Source organism: Dipodomys ordii, unplaced genomic scaffold, assembly GCF_000151885.1.
Source record: "Dipodomys ordii isolate 6190 unplaced genomic scaffold, Dord_2.0 Scaffold140, whole genome shotgun sequence".
Taxonomy (NCBI): domain Eukaryota; kingdom Metazoa; phylum Chordata; class Mammalia; order Rodentia; family Heteromyidae; genus Dipodomys; species Dipodomys ordii.
Genome location: NW_012267356.1, coordinates 3458965 through 3474832, shown reverse-complemented (window position 1 = coordinate 3474832; position 15868 = coordinate 3458965). Strand labels below are relative to the sequence as shown.

Below are 15868 nucleotides of genomic sequence, written 5' to 3'. Positions count from 1 at the left end.
CTTCAACTCCTAGGCTCAGGCAATCTTGTTGCCCTGATTTCCTATTGCTCAAGGCTAGCACTCTACCATTTAAGCCACAGCACCCCTTCTGGTTTTTTTTTTTTTTTTTTTGTTTATGTGACACTGAGAAATCGAACCCAGGACTTCATGCATGCTAAGCAAACACTCTACCAGTAAGCCACGTTCCCAGCTCCAGAAGTAACATTCTTTAAACTCTTAAGCAATCCTGGAGGATGAATTGATCAGATAGATAGATAGACAGACAGACAGACAGACAGAAAAGGAGAGAGAGAGAGAGAGAGAGAGAGGGAGGGAGAGAGAGAGACAAAGAGAGAGACACAGAGAGAGAATGTGTGTGTGTGTGTGTGTGTGTGTGTGTGTGTGTGTGTGTAATGGAAAGGTGGCCAGAGCACTGAGCTATGTTTAATTGCCCTAGAGTTGGTCATGAACATCAGCTCTTTCCCTCTTCTAATTTTTCTAGCACATAGAAAAATAGAGGGAAAAAAAGCTTTTCACATTAGGTCATCTCCAAACTAGGTCAAGTAAGAGCAGCTTTGTAAATGGACATTTCAGGTAATCAGACATTTCAATGAAAATTCAAGCCTCTGAATGACGCTTGAAAGAATGTTCAACCCTTCTTTACCTATTATGTTACAAAAATGATAATAATTATTTTTAAAGCCCTGCTGAATTTGGAAAATAAAAAAAAACTCAATGAAAAATTCAGTAAAAGAGCTTAACAGCAGATTAGGACAGAAGAATAAATGAAGTTGAAAATACATCAATGAAAATTATTCAGTCTGAACAACTGATAATAAAGACCAGGGGGAGAGAAAGAGAACGAGAGCGAGAGCAAGAGAGAGAGAGAGAGAACGCTTCAGAGACCCATGAGACACGATTATGTATACTAATGTATATCTAATGAGCATCTTAGAAGGAGAGAGAAATGACAAAAAGACCAAAAGTATCTTTGAAGAATAATTGCTGAAACTGTCCCAAGCTTGGTGAGTCTGAGAATGGCTACTTATATTGTCACATTAAATAATAATTGATGAAGCCAAAAATTGATTTGTCTGCTCGAAAGCCAGTGAAAATTTTTATTTACCACCTCAATTCTCACTACTTTTTAAAATACTGAATTGAACTTATTACACAAATATTCATTTTGTTAGTTTGACTTAAGGACTTTTACAAGGTATCTAAATGGATGGATTTTATTTCTTTTTTATTATAATTTAAAATAATTATAAAGTACAGATTATTTTAGAAAATAACAAGAAGAAATAAATACAAACTGTCCATTATCCACTATACTATTTCATATTATTTTTACTTACGGGTATAGGTATTTTTCCATGTCAAGTATGTATTCTTTGAGAATCTAATTTTTCTAACTTTATAGTATCACTGCATTTTATTGAGCTATTGTCCTAATGTTGGGTAAGTTGATTGTATTTTCTCTACTCTAGAAGGTTTTTTAACTTTTTAATTTAAAGGAGATTTTCAAACTAATCTGACTCTTAATGAGTGCTAAAACAAATTTCCCACAAGTCATCTTATTCCAAGGCACCAAGGACTGCTTTGTTATTTTCTTACTGTAGAGTTTTTATTCATTCTATAAAATTTTCATAGGCAAAAAAAGCAAAGTTGCACACAAAGGGGGAAAGTGAACTTTACGTTTTGCTACTTTTAAGAATCACTGCTGGGATAATTAGCCTTGAGTTCCTTGCTTGCAGGAATGTAGTTTTCAGTTAAATAGGTGCTTTGGTCAGTCAATCAAGTTACCTATTAGCTTTTGTCAATTTTTTTGGATATTTCCCAACTTAATTTTATAATTTATTTTCCCTATGTATCTTAACAAGTCTGTTTTTCAACTCAATATGTGTAAAGATTGCTGTAATAAATTTTTCAGAGGCAAAGTGTGGTCATGAGTTCACAAAACAGGAATATAATGGATGATATTCAGCCAAACACTATCCCACTTTGATAGATTTTTAAAAATAGAATTTCCTATTAATTGGGTATTTTCTAAACATTAGGTATTTATTCTGAACATCAGACTCAATATTTTAACATTATGACTGCTAAAATTTGGTTTATTAAAGTCTTGGTCTCCAGGCTTAGCACCAGTGGCTCACACCTGTAACCCTAGCTACTCAGGAGGCTGAGATTTGAGGATCATGGTTCAAAGCCAGCCCAGGCAGTTTATCTCCAATAAACTACCACAAAAGCAGAAATGTCATTGTGGCTCAAGCAGTAGAGTGCTAGCCTTGAGCTGAGCTCAGGGATGGTGTCCAGGCCCAGAGTTCAAGCCCCACAACTGCAAACAATAAAAGTCTTGGTCTCCAGAGTAGTGCTATTGCATGAAATCTTTAGGAGGCATGACCAAGGGGAAGAAGGTCCTTAGATCACAGACATCCTTGATGAAGGAGACAGTGGAATTCCAGCTTGTTCTTTGCTTTTGTTTCCTATCTTTTTTTTGATGTACACAGTTTTTCTCTGCCATGTGCTTCTGTCATTATGAGCCACCTGGCAGGCCCAAAACAATGAAGGCAACAGATCAGAGACAGAGGAACCTCCAAAACTGCAAAGCAAAGTAAGCCTTTTCTCTTTATCAGTTAATTACCACAGGTATTTTATTACAGATGAAAGTTGAAGAGCATAAGCATATATAAGCACATATAAGCCTATCAACCCAAGCAAAGGTTAAAAACCACTGACAATTTTAAAACATTGCTTAAAGTATGATAATATATAGTGTAAAATGTAAACTTAAAGCTCCATGAAGTACAATAAAATGAAGTATAACTGCTGCCAAGATAAAGTACTACAGTACTGTCATCATAAAGAAAGATGCCCCATATCCTTCCCATTTATTAGTACCTTTGGCCTTTCCATATCCTGATTTCTAATACTATGGTTAAGTTTTGCCTTTCATTGAATGTTATGTAAATGTAATTATATACTTATATTTTTTACCTCTGACACTGAAGAATATGATAATTACTCAAATGCTGTAGTTTTTAAAACTGTTATAATAGATCTCTCTCTATATATATACATATATATATATATACTACAAACACATATATACACACATACAGAGACATAAAATGATCCAATCTTGTAGTGACCAATATTTAATTGTTTTCAGCTTTGGCCATTACAAATAAGCATTGTTATGTAGGTCCTGTGTATGTAACAATCTATTTGGGATATAACTAGTAGAAATGTGGAGTCATTGAGCAGGTATATTATCAGCTAAATATAAAAATTAATAATGAGCACTACTCCAAAATGTAATTTTATACTCTAATCAGAGCCCCCTACTCCTGCATGATCTTGATGACACCTGGAATCATCAATCTCAAAATGTGTAGTTGGGCCATTCACCAATGTCTCACATCTATAAATCCTAGCTACTCAAAAGGCTGAGATCTGAGGATCATGGTTCAAAGGCAGCCTGGGCAAAAAAGTTTGTAAGACTGCATCTCCAACTAATCAGCAAAAAGCTTGGCCACTAATATGGCTCAAGTGGTATAGTGCCAGCTGAGTGAGAAATTTAGGTAGAGAATCTACTCCTGATTAGGTGCTAAGCATTTAATGAGTTCTCAGAGCAGCTCACACATGCTGCCACAGCTCATTGCTAAACGAATTAAGTATAGTCTATGGAACTCTAGCCAAAGAATGTGCTGGAGCTTGCGTCCTGTTTTCTCAGATCTCTTCCCATGGTCCTTTTCCTTGCTGATTTTGCTTTGTATCCTTTCTCTGTAATAAATTTCAGCCTTGTAGTGAATCACTGATCATAGGGGGGATCTTGAGGATCTCTGACACACTGGCTTAATAGTTTTTCAAGGACATCCTTTATCAGGATGTGCTTTAATATTTAAACTACACTATATTTCCAAAGATAAAAGTGTATTGAGATAACTGTAATTTGAATCATTTATAATTTGAATCATTTATCAAGCAAACATCTTGATCCATCCAGCTATACATTGGCAAAATATTGCTACATCATTTTCACAAAAGAAAATTGTTACATTGCATATCCCTTTATTGCCTCTTGCTTTGAGCTGTATTTGAAAAGAGTTGCTTTGTAACTAATATATCTTGGTTTAATTTTCTAGTTTTTTATATATAAATATTTCCCTATAATAAATATTACATAAGAACTGATTTGGTAATTCTCTACTTAGCATAGAACCAGGGAAAATTGTGTGTGGCTATAAAGCCACACACAATTTTTTTAAATCATAAATTGGTTTTATTTATACAGGAAACAATAAACTATACTGTTACCTACATTTATTTCCTGTGTACTGGCATAAATAAATTTCCTAACTAAAAAGTTTAAAGCTGACACTTCAATTATATCTTTACATTTAAATTGTAATTTACTGGTATTGCTTAATCTCTTCTTGGGTACTGCATTGTTTTAGTTTTTAAACAAAGTAAGATGTTACTAAAAAAGTATGTATAGTGACTGGAGATAAAGAACTTCTGTAGGTTCCCTTACCATCTGCTACTTTATATTGTTGCTAAAAATCTCAAAGTTCAACTTTCAAAATATAACAGATACCTATTTTGTCAGTACTACTCACAGACGGGAAATTAATTAGAAAGAAAAGATACAGCAAGACTTACGTTTTTACTAGATTCTCTTTCATTTTAGGCAGTTGATCCATCTGTTGCCTTTTAAAAATTTGATGAGAGCCAACAACCTGAAATATAGAAAAAAAAGAACAGATATTTCATTTCATGATTGACTTTGAAGATAAAAGAAACAGCCACATTTTCAGTTAATTTTTCTGTAACTAGGCCCTTTTGTAGAAATTATAGCCTTTTTCAATATGATAAAGTTTCTAAAGATTCTGGAATTCTCACTAGCTCAATTCCATAGTCCATATGATTTTTAAAATAAATATGCAATTACCTGTGACAATTAAGTCATCCATGTGATATAGAACATTGGAAGTTTTGTTAGTAGACGTTAAACACACATAAAACATGTATATATTCTGCTATAAAAGTTGACAAGACGCTGGGCGCTGGTGGCTCACGCCTGTAATCCTAGCTACTCAGGAGGCTGAGATCTGAGGATCTCAGTTCAAAGTCAGCCCGGGCAGGAAAGACCGTGAGACTCCTATCTCCAATAAACCACCAGAAAATCGGAAGTGGCGCTGTAGCTCAAGTGGTAGAGCGCTCACCTTGAGCTGAAGAGCTGAGGGACAGCGCCCAGGCCCAGAGTTCAAGCCCCACGACCGACAAAAAAAAAAAAAAAAGTTGACAAGACGACAGAAACAATAGGTATGGTAGGGCATAAATAGGAAGAGAAGATAGTATTTTCACTGTTGTTTGTTGTTAAATTCAAGAAGGAAAAATGGACACAGTTTTGGATGGTATAAGTATAAGCTGCAATTCAGGAACAGACCAATCAACCTAGCAATGGCAATCAATTTAGGAATGGCAACTCAAGCCAGAAGCGATGAGAACAATCATAAAAGGCAACACAGGGACATAGAGATTCCATCACCTAAACCTAGAAAGGCAACTTTCAAGGGGATAGTAGAATAATCATTGGGCAGGAAAAGCACATAAGAAAGGCTGAAGACATAGCAAAGTTGTAGAGCATCTGCCTACCTTGTAACAAGATTAAGGCCCTGTAACAAGTTTAAGACCCTATTACCACCCTACTACTCCCCCCACGCCTCACCCACACACAAAAAAGCCAGATGTAACTGAAGGGACCTGATCACTCCAGTGGTCAGTGTGGAGTGAAAGGCAAAGGTAGTGAATATCCATTCTTTTTTTTTTTTATTTTTTGTGAACACACTGTACAGAGGGGTTACAATTACATGGGCAGGTTAATGCGTACATTTCTTATCAAGCATTGCAGCCTCCTACCCTTCACATCCCTTCCCAGCCTCCCCCTACCCCCCCCACCCAATCCTCCCCGCTTCCCCCCTCTCCACCCCCCCTCCCCCGCACCAACATTGTAAAGCTCGTTTTCGACATGACAACTTGTACTTATTGTTGCAACAGGTCCGCCTGTATCCTTAAACGACTTGTTTTTCCCCATCTCCTCTACAAGTTATACTGACATCAAATATAGTGAAAGCAGGGGTTATACTGTGGGGGAGGGACATACAAAGCAACAAAGAGATAATCTTATAAATGCGTTAGAAACAAATGCATGAAAGGAAAAAACATTAAAATACATATCTAAGGATTCATTTTCCTAACATCACATTATCTGACCTTTTCCGCTTGACTCATACATATACTAGATATTGCAAATAAGGGAAACCATGGGACCTATGTTTCTTTGGGCCTGGCTTACTTCACTTAATATAATTTTTTCCAAGTTTTTCCATTTCCTAACAAATGGGGCAATGTCATTCTTTCTGATGGAGGCATAGAATTCCATTGTGTATATATACCACATTTTCTTGATCCATTCATCTACTGAGGGGCATCTGGGCTGGTTCCATATCTTAGCTATGGTTAACTACTTGTAGAAAACTAAAGCTAGATCCTTATATATCACCCTGCACCAGAATCAACTCCAAATGGATCAAAGACCTGGAAGTCAAAGCAGACACTCTGAAAACATTACAGGATGGAATAGGAGAAACCCTAGGTCTCCTTGGCTCAGGCCGAAATTTTCTGAATAGAGACCCGGAAACACAACAAATCAAAGAAAGGTTGGACAAATGGGATTGCATGAAGTTGCAGAGCTTCTGCATGGCAAAGGACATAGCTAGCAAGATCAATAGAAAGCCCACATATTGGGAGATCTTCATTAGCCATACGACAGACAAGGGTCTCATATCTAAAATATATCTGGAACTCAAAAAATTAAATCCCCCAACAACAAATCCTCAAAGAAACAACTGCCCAATAAATAAGTGGGCTAAAGACTTAAAGAGAAACTTCTCTGAAGAAGAAAGAAGGATGGCCAACAGACACATGAAGAAATGCTCAACATCCCTAGCCATAAAAGAAATGCAAATCAAAACAACATTGAGATACCACCTCACTCCAGTTAGAATGGCAAAATCAAGAACTCTAACAACAACAGATGCTGGAGGGGATGTGGACAGAAGGGAACCTTACTTCATTGTTGGTGGGAATGTAAACTTGTTCAACCACTTTGGAAAGCAGTATGGAGGTTCCTCAAAAGACTTCACATAGAGCTCCTCTATGACCCAGCAATCCCACTTTTGGGCATTTACCCAGATGTTTACAAACAAGACCACACTAAAGCTACCAGCACAACTATGTTTATTGCAGCATTATTTACAATAGCTAAGATATGAATATCCATTCTTTCATCAAGTTTAGCTGGGAAAAAGAAATCTGAGATAGTAAATTTAAGAAGACAGTGAAGTAAAAGAAAAGGTTTGTGGGGCTGGGAAGGTGGCTCAGTGGTAGAGCATTTGCCTTGCATGCATGAGGCCCTGGGTTTGATTCCCCAGCAGCACATAAGCAAAAAGAAAAAAATCGGGAAGTGGCGCTGTGGCTCAGGTGGTAGAGCACTAGCCTTGAGCTGAAGAGCTGAGGGACAACACCAGGCCCAGAGTTCAGGCCCCATGACCGGACCCCCCCCCACCACCAAAAAAGGTAAAGGTTTGTGTATTTTGGTGGAAGAACTGAGTGTGTTAAGCAAAGGATAAACCAAGCAAAGGATAAACTACAGCAAAAGAGAGAAATTAAAAATAAAAAGCAAATAGCAGATAGCCTTGGAAGGAAGAAGGAAATCCATCTGAAGATAAGAATAATGGATAAATATGTGAATAAATTGGATGATAAGGAGAAAAACTGATTTAATGTCTGATGGATTCTTTGTTCCTTCTGTTAAGATATCAGACCATTTTCTAAGAATGACAGGTTTGACTGTTGTAGCAGAAAATGCAATTTATTTATCTTCTTTCATTCAGAGGTTATGTTATGCTCCCATTACAATCAGGACCAGGGTACAAAGATAGTTATCATTCTATCAGGGGAAACAACAAAATCAGTAGAAGATGATAATAAAGGGCCTTGATCAAGTTGGCACTCAGGACATGCAACTGTTTCAGTCAACAAGGGGCTCCACCTGCAACAAGAGCCAGTTACAAACCATGGCAAGAATATCTTATGTAGAAGGAACGGCAAGGGAGCAATAACAAGGAACAGAAGAAAAGCAGCATGACATGTGCAAACTGTACATTGCAAGGAGGAGGCTACAGAGATAGGCATGACCACACTGGAGAGGACCTGGCAGATCGGATCTCACCAAGAAGCTTTTCTGTGATGCTTTGACAATGCAAACCAGAAGGTCTTTCGTCATTGTTTGTGTTTTGCTAAAGGAAACAGTATCATAGTTTCTCTGAGATGGCAGAAAAGGCAAGTGATTTTAGTGGAAACAATACTTGGATAGTTGTGTTCTTGAGAATGTATCTCAAGGACTAGATTTCAAACAGGCTAGCTATGTGTTTAAATGAGCAACAATAAAATAGAGTTGACAAAGTGACAATATAAAAGTTTGGGTAGTCTGGAACCTAGATAGTTTCACCAGTGATGACAAATATAATTCAATATTATCATTTGAACAGTCTGGCAAAGCCAGGTGTGGTAGTACATGTCTTTAGCCCCAGTTACTCAAGGAGGCTGAAGGAGAAAGATTGCTTGAACCCAAGAGTCTGAGTCCTGCCGGACTAACACATCTCAAGAAATAAATAATGATCAGATACATAAATAAAATGTAAAAATATTTTTTAAAAATCTAGAAATGCCTGGTTAAAACAGAATCACCTCAGGTCTCTTATCTGTAAAGCAAAAGCATTACATTCAGAATTCTCTCAGATCCATTGCTAAATGGACCTAAAATTCCAGGCTGATGGGAACAGAAGCTAAAACTTAAATTTATTGGCTATTGCAACAAGGTCTAGTCAGTCTCTCCAATTTTTTCAGTAATTCAATATGTCTGTGTTTTCTTAATAAACAGTATCTCTGTGATATACATGTTGTGCAAATGAGAATGATGAGATGAAGACACTCCATTTCAGTGAAAACAGTGAGTGGTGAGACAAAGCAACAAAGACAGCAGAAGTATCATCAACAGACTCAGCAAATAGCTCAACTTATCTACTAAAGAATCAATTATTTATGTATTCATCATGGAGAACTGCCAAGCATCCATTAACCTTTCTAGTCACTATACTCTCCTCATAGCCAGAACCATCTTTAACTATAAAGACTATCAAAATTCACTCTAGCAAGAAAATGTTAACATTTATACTGGGGACAGAATTAACATATTCCCAGGAAGCTGTTAAGGTTTGATTGTTCTGTGATTATATATAATCAGAGTAGGATAATTCCACCTAAATGAATTTTTCAGGTAAACAAGAGTAAGTGAATGTTTCAGGGAAAAGGAGCTTTTACTTTTAATCTTTATATATATATATATATATATATATATATATATATGAAACCTTCAACAGCTGGGTGCCACTAGCTCACGACTGTAATCCTAGCAACTCAGGAGGCTGAGATCTAAGGACTGTGGTTCAAAACCAGCTAGGCAGAAAGTGAGACTCTTATCTCCAACTAACCACTGGAAAACCAAAAGTAGAGCTATGGTTCAAAGTGGTAGAGCATTAGACTTGACTGGAAAAGCTCAGGGACAGTCCCCAGGCCCTGAGTTCAAAATCCCACCAATGACAAAAAAATACAACCAACAACAACAGTATATTATACTTCAATAGTATATTATGGATCACCATTTTCTTAATGACATGGGTTTTGCATGGTCTATCCTTGTTCCGTTTAGTAAATAGTTTCAAACTGACTTTTTTCCACTCTTGTACTAATGGTAAAGAAATAGAAAAAATGAGGCACTCTTTTTGACCTCAGAAGGAGCCAAAACTTCTGAAAAGGACCACACTAGCAGCTCAGACTGCTTACCTTGTCAACACCATGAACTCAAATATCGCTCTGTAGCATTAACTTTTATTTTCAATTTTTTTATATTCTCTTTGGGGGCTGAATCCCCATGAAAAATGCCTTTTTGGAATTCCACCATTGTTCCTTTCTTAGATACTCTGGCTAGCAGATTGCTCTTATGAGAAGGTTGTCTTTCAGCCTCTGGAGCTCCTTGTGTGACTTGCTATGCTTTGAGGACTGCAGTCCACTTTTTGTTCCCTTGACTATCATTGTCGAGCCTCTCCAGAGTTATCTTCCAAACTAATTCTTCTTTTTACCTTATTCTCCCTCACGCATTTTACTCATTCATGTGACTGCACTTACCATCTGTATGCTATTTTCCTTATATTTAAATTGTTCTCTGAGATTCAACAATTCCACTGCTCTTTGGCTACTTCTGTGGTATAGTATGAATTGAAAGCTAACTCATACCCTAATCTTAAAATACATACCAAAGCAAAGTTAATATTGATTAAATATGTAAATATCAATATTAAGCTATATAAGTAATGAAAAAATAGGGTAAATTTAAAAGATATCAAAATAAAGATGGTATTTTTTTTACTAGAAGGAACCAGAAATAAAAGGTATCTGTCGACACTTTAAAAAGTTCTATAATGCCAACAATATAAAACCTGAAAGACAAATGAAAAACTGTGAAAACCACATACAAAACTACTCATCCCTCCCTTATCCAGTATTTATAAGTACACACTTTATACCAACAATGCTATATACATATTAAACTCGACCATGTACAACTATAAAATTTAAGTGCCTGAAATTTCATAACAGCAGAGTTATATTAACTCATCTGTTTGAATTATATGGATTATATTATTAAGGAAGAAAATAAGCAAAATAATATCTTAATTGGAAAACGTATCTCCTTTTTATCTTTTCTCAAAAGTTATTTTCCTTTCTATGTCCCATATTTAGCAAATTGGTATCTCAGGTGTACCCGTTGCAACAATGAGAAGTACAAGTTGTCATGTCGAAAACGAACTTTACAACTTTGGTGGGGGGGGGGGGGGTTTGGGTGGGGGGGGGGGGGGAGGCTGGGAAGGGATGTGAAGGGTAAACAAAGGAGGAGGCTTCAATGCTTGATAGGAAATGTACTCATTATCTTGCCCATGTAATTGTAACCCCTCTGTACAGTATGTTCACAATAAAAAAAAAGAAAAAGAAAATTGGTATCCTTTAGAATGCCAACATGTTTTTGTAGCAAACAATCAAAACCTAGAAAAAAGAAAAGTACAATTTACACAGGAACCTTTAGAATTTGAAAGCAAAAAAGTTACCTGGGACATTTCAGCTACATATACACGGCGTTCATTGTTGGTTCTGTGGTAAGACTATGATAATAAAGAAAAAAGTGAAGAATACAACATGAGAAAAGATTAGCAACACCACGTAAGAAAATTCCTAGGTTTAAGTTAACATTATGTTCCCTGTTTTACAGCAATTTTTAGATGACACTAGCTTCCAAGCAAAAACAAACCTTTGTTTCTTGGTCTAGTCGAAGTGCATATTCTTTCACTTGATTTTCAAGATACCTTTTCTCTTTTTCTAGCTGCTTAAGTAATGCATTCAAAGATTCCTGAAAATATCAAAAGTAAATTTTTATATATACTTATATAAAGACCATCAGCTTCTTCACTAATGAACACCTTACATACTTAACATTCTGTAATTTCATAATCTCTATGTACTTTTAATAATAATAAGTAAAATATTTGTAAAAAAATTGTAAAACATTTAACAACATGCCATGCATTATACTAAGTATTATGCCATAGATCCCTTCATTTAATACTATTTACAACTCCATTTTTTTCTATGAGACATCAGAGCCTAGTTCCTAATTACAACTCTTGAGATGGCTAATATGTATTCCCATTTTAATATTGAGAATGTACATATTTAATATTACAGTATACAGAGGTGATAAAATGGCCCAAGATATACAGATAATTAATGGTAGATGATTAATGTTAGATTTGAACACAGGTGAAACTATTCTAAAGGCTACACATACTAAACAATATTACCAATAAATATCATGCATTCATAACACTGCTACCATTGTTAACAAAAGAAGTACAAAAAGAAAATGAAAATCTTTAGCTGGGTGCTGGCAGTTCACGCCTATAATCCTATCTACTCAGGAGGATAGTATCTGAGGAGCGAGGTTCAAAGACTGCCAAAAAAATCTGTGAGAAACTCTTATATCCAAGTAACCAGAAAAATCCAGAAGTTGAGGTGTGGTTCAAGTAATAAAGTGCTAAGCAATAATGAGATTCCCCAAGTTCTAGCCGCAGTATTGGCAAACACACACACACACACACACACACACACACACACACACACACACCCCAAATATATGTTTGTGTATATATATGTATACGTATATAGATAAATATACAAATATATATTTATATATATATTCTCTTGCCAACTATATGCTTTAAATCCATTTTTACTTACTGATGAAAACCACTGGGGCAAATGGTATCATACAGAAAGAAAAATTTAAAACTTCATTTTCATAAGAGGATAGAGTAAACTATTTTATCAACAACAATGTATTTTTACATAAACACAAATAGGAGAAATGCACATCTAAAGGCATAATTTGTGTCTGTCATCTGGATTTCTGGTCTTAGTTTCCTGAACTGCCCTACTTTATATTAGTTATGCAACCTTCTCAACCTTAATACCTGTTCTACCATCTTACTTCTTTTGTTTGGCTTGGTAATTTTACTTTCCAGGTCTTTTTGGTCACTACCTCCTTCACAATATCCAGAATTTTCTTTCTTGAATGCCTATTTTCTGAAACGCCTCATCCCTATTGGTTTAGAGAAGTCTTTGTTGTGAAAATCCCAGATACCACATATAAAAGTATAGAGAATTTTATAATCCCTCAACATGGTCACCAGGTAGAAGGAAAAAAAAATCTTCCAGACCTGATGACAAAGGACAAAGTAGTCTAAGAAAGAGGAATGTGGGTGTTCTTACTAACACAGAAACAATAAAATGTTGCGTATTGTACATTGCACCCAATACAGAAAAGACATTAAACCAAGTGGACCAAAGACTTGGTCAAAAGTTATCATCCACAGCTCTGTCCATGTTCAACTAGTACTGGACAGTTAGCTTATGAACAGAGTAATCCACAGTGGCTGAAATACAGACTTCTCGCTGACTAACTTGGTAACAAGGCTTCTTCCTACCAAAGTTAAACCAGATCTTCAGTTGGTCAGTGTCTGACCTATCAGCAAAAGATGCTAACTTGAGCTCCTGATAAGATGCCATCCTTCAAGATCACTAAGCCTGACGCTTAGTGACAAGTTGATTATGTAAGATGCCTTCCATCAATCCATCCAGATGCACATCCCTGATAGTTTTGCCTTTCCTCTCCTTTTCACAGGGCCTCAGCAATCCTTTAGTTCAGAGGAGAAAGGTTACTGTTACCCAAAAATCTCCTTTAGGCAAAAGATCAAACTTCCTATTCTGTTTTAGAAGATACTGTTTGGGTACTCAACTGTAAAAGAGTGAGTCTCTAAGTAGAGAGAATTGCCCAAATAATAAATATTGAAATATGACATTGAAACTCTATTACTGGAATTTACAGGGTGCAATTGTGGCTTTAGGTGCCAATTTGCTAAAAGGCTGAATAGCTCTTTTTTATACTCTGGTAAAACCATCAACAAATACCCTTGCTGGGAGAATTGCATGTAAGAAAACCTTTTTGAGAACATGAAATAACATCTCTTCTCTAGTATTTCCAAAATCTGTCATGTGGAAGTGACTTACAATCGTATTTGGACCTGCTATTGCTGTCTTAGCTCATTTTCAATTGTTATAATGGAATCTCTGAGATTGAGTTATTTATAAAAGTTAGGTTACCTGAGTCTAGAGGCTGGAAGGTCAAGAATAAGCAGCTGAATCTGGCAAGGGCCTATTGCTATGACACAACATGGTAGAGAAGAAGAAAAACAAGTGGAAGCATGCAGAAAAGACAAAAACTAAGGAGAGCCTTGCTTTATAAACCCTATTCTTCCAAGAAAGCCAATAATCCTGTTTAACTACCCAATAACCTCTTAAAGACCCCATTTCCTCACATCACAAGGGCAATCACATTTCAACAGTTTCAGAGGGGACAAATCATGCTCAAGTAATTGCATCTGCAAGCACTTCAACTTGGGCACATACTATCTAGGCTTCTCAGCTGACAGACTTTGAAAAGGCATGTGATCTTATCCTTAGACAAAAAGGAGAGGAGTAGAAATAATTTGTAAGGCCGATATGACTTAGTGTCTCCTAATGAATTAGGCAAGTACCACACACCAGGCATGGTGGCTCACGCCTGTAATGCTAGCTACTTGAGGTGGAAATTGAGAGATTGTGTCTTGAGACCAGCATGAACAAAAGTTTACAAGACTCCAACTCAGCCAATGACGGGCCATGGTAGCACATACCTGTGATTCCCAGTGACATGCAGAAGCACAAGTAGAAAGACTGCAGCCCAGGCTGGCCTACACATAGAGTGAGACTTTACTTAAAAAAAAAAAAAGTAAAAAGTAGAGGAATGGCTCAAGTGGTAGAATATCTGCTTAGTTTACTAAGCGTGAGAGCTTGAGCTCAATTCCCAAGCTCAAGCCCCAAACTCCCACAAAAAAAGAAAACCATAGCACCATGACCAAACAGGTACCCAATGAATTCTCTATATACCTCTCTCCATCTGGAAGTAGAAAGTGCATAATATATTAACTGTTGGACCCGGTCTCCTACTAGTCCTTTTCCAGGTAGTCTTGACTTGCTACAGTGTAGTTCCAATACCCAAAAAGGAAGAAAAATGCTACTAGGAATTCATAGGAAGTCAAGTCTTGCTTCACATGTGCTCTTCCTTATGGCTCACACCTTCAATCACGAAAACCTAAAGATTCCCTTCTCCAAATCAAAGGAAAAACGTGACTGGAGGAGTGGGGGTTGAGATATACTGATGAGTCCAATGTCAAAAAACTACTCCTACCTAGAAAAGGCACTCTGGGCTTTGCAGTCTGCACAACAGGTCCAGAATTAGTGAGCTTGGTTTTCTGTATCCATTCATGAATCAATCAACTTTGATGGGGGTAAGTGGGAAAGATAGACACTATGATTAATCAGTCTATGTAAGGTCCTCACCGCTGGACTCTGAAACATAAAAGGAAGTAAAAAATCCTTCAGTGTCAAACATATGATTGAAAGGAGAAAGCAAGTATAATTTATAGAAGGTGAATTGTTTTCTGGAAGAAGGCAGAGGAAATGTTTTGTTTTGTTTTTTTATATATCAAATCAAACTATCCTCTACAAGAGAGGTTCAAGTTCAGGATTTGGCTATGAAAGGAAGTTATAGGAGGCTAATAAAATTAGACAGCTCAGAGTATAGTGATACTACAGAGTTGTTTAATTTACAATCAACTTCCTCAGTACATTGGTGAGAGAGCAGGAGGACAGTGTAATAATATACTATATCCACTTAATTTGCAGTTTTAATTCTTAAGCTAATAACTGGCAACTTCAGTAACCCTAATTATTACTCAAATCAGTACAAAATTCCCCCAGTTTTTGTTGGTCATGACTGAAGTCACTAAATCTACTAAAAGAAATATTCAAATAGAAATGGAAGCAGCTAAAAGCTGCAAAAACCAAAGAAATATTTTAGAGATCCTAACTCCTTTACATCTTCTCTCTTAGATACTTAATAATGATTCTAACTTTTCTAAATTATAGTAAGAGGATAACTAGGCCAGCTAAAACTGAGAAAATTCTGTTTTCTGAAACTAACACCAATAAGTCCCTTAGAAGTGTTAACTCCCTACTATGCACATTTGATTAACATCTTCATTTATAA

At 36.4% G+C, this 15868-nt stretch overlaps 1 protein-coding gene across 1 annotated transcript in view; it reads right to left on the bottom strand.

The window, feature by feature from the left end:
• The window catches only part of LOC105997148 (coiled-coil domain-containing protein 169-like), a 34996-nt gene that overhangs the window by 1164 nt on the left and 17964 nt on the right, over nucleotides 1–15868 (bottom strand). Inside the window, exons 5-7 of the mRNA XM_013031474.1 lie at nucleotides 11474–11572; nucleotides 11274–11327; nucleotides 4648–4724 (exon numbers count right to left, since the gene is read on the bottom strand). Coding sequence (XP_012886928.1) covers nucleotides 4648–4724; nucleotides 11274–11327; nucleotides 11474–11572 — 230 coding nt within the window. The remainder of the gene's footprint in view (nucleotides 1–4647; nucleotides 4725–11273; nucleotides 11328–11473; nucleotides 11573–15868) is intronic.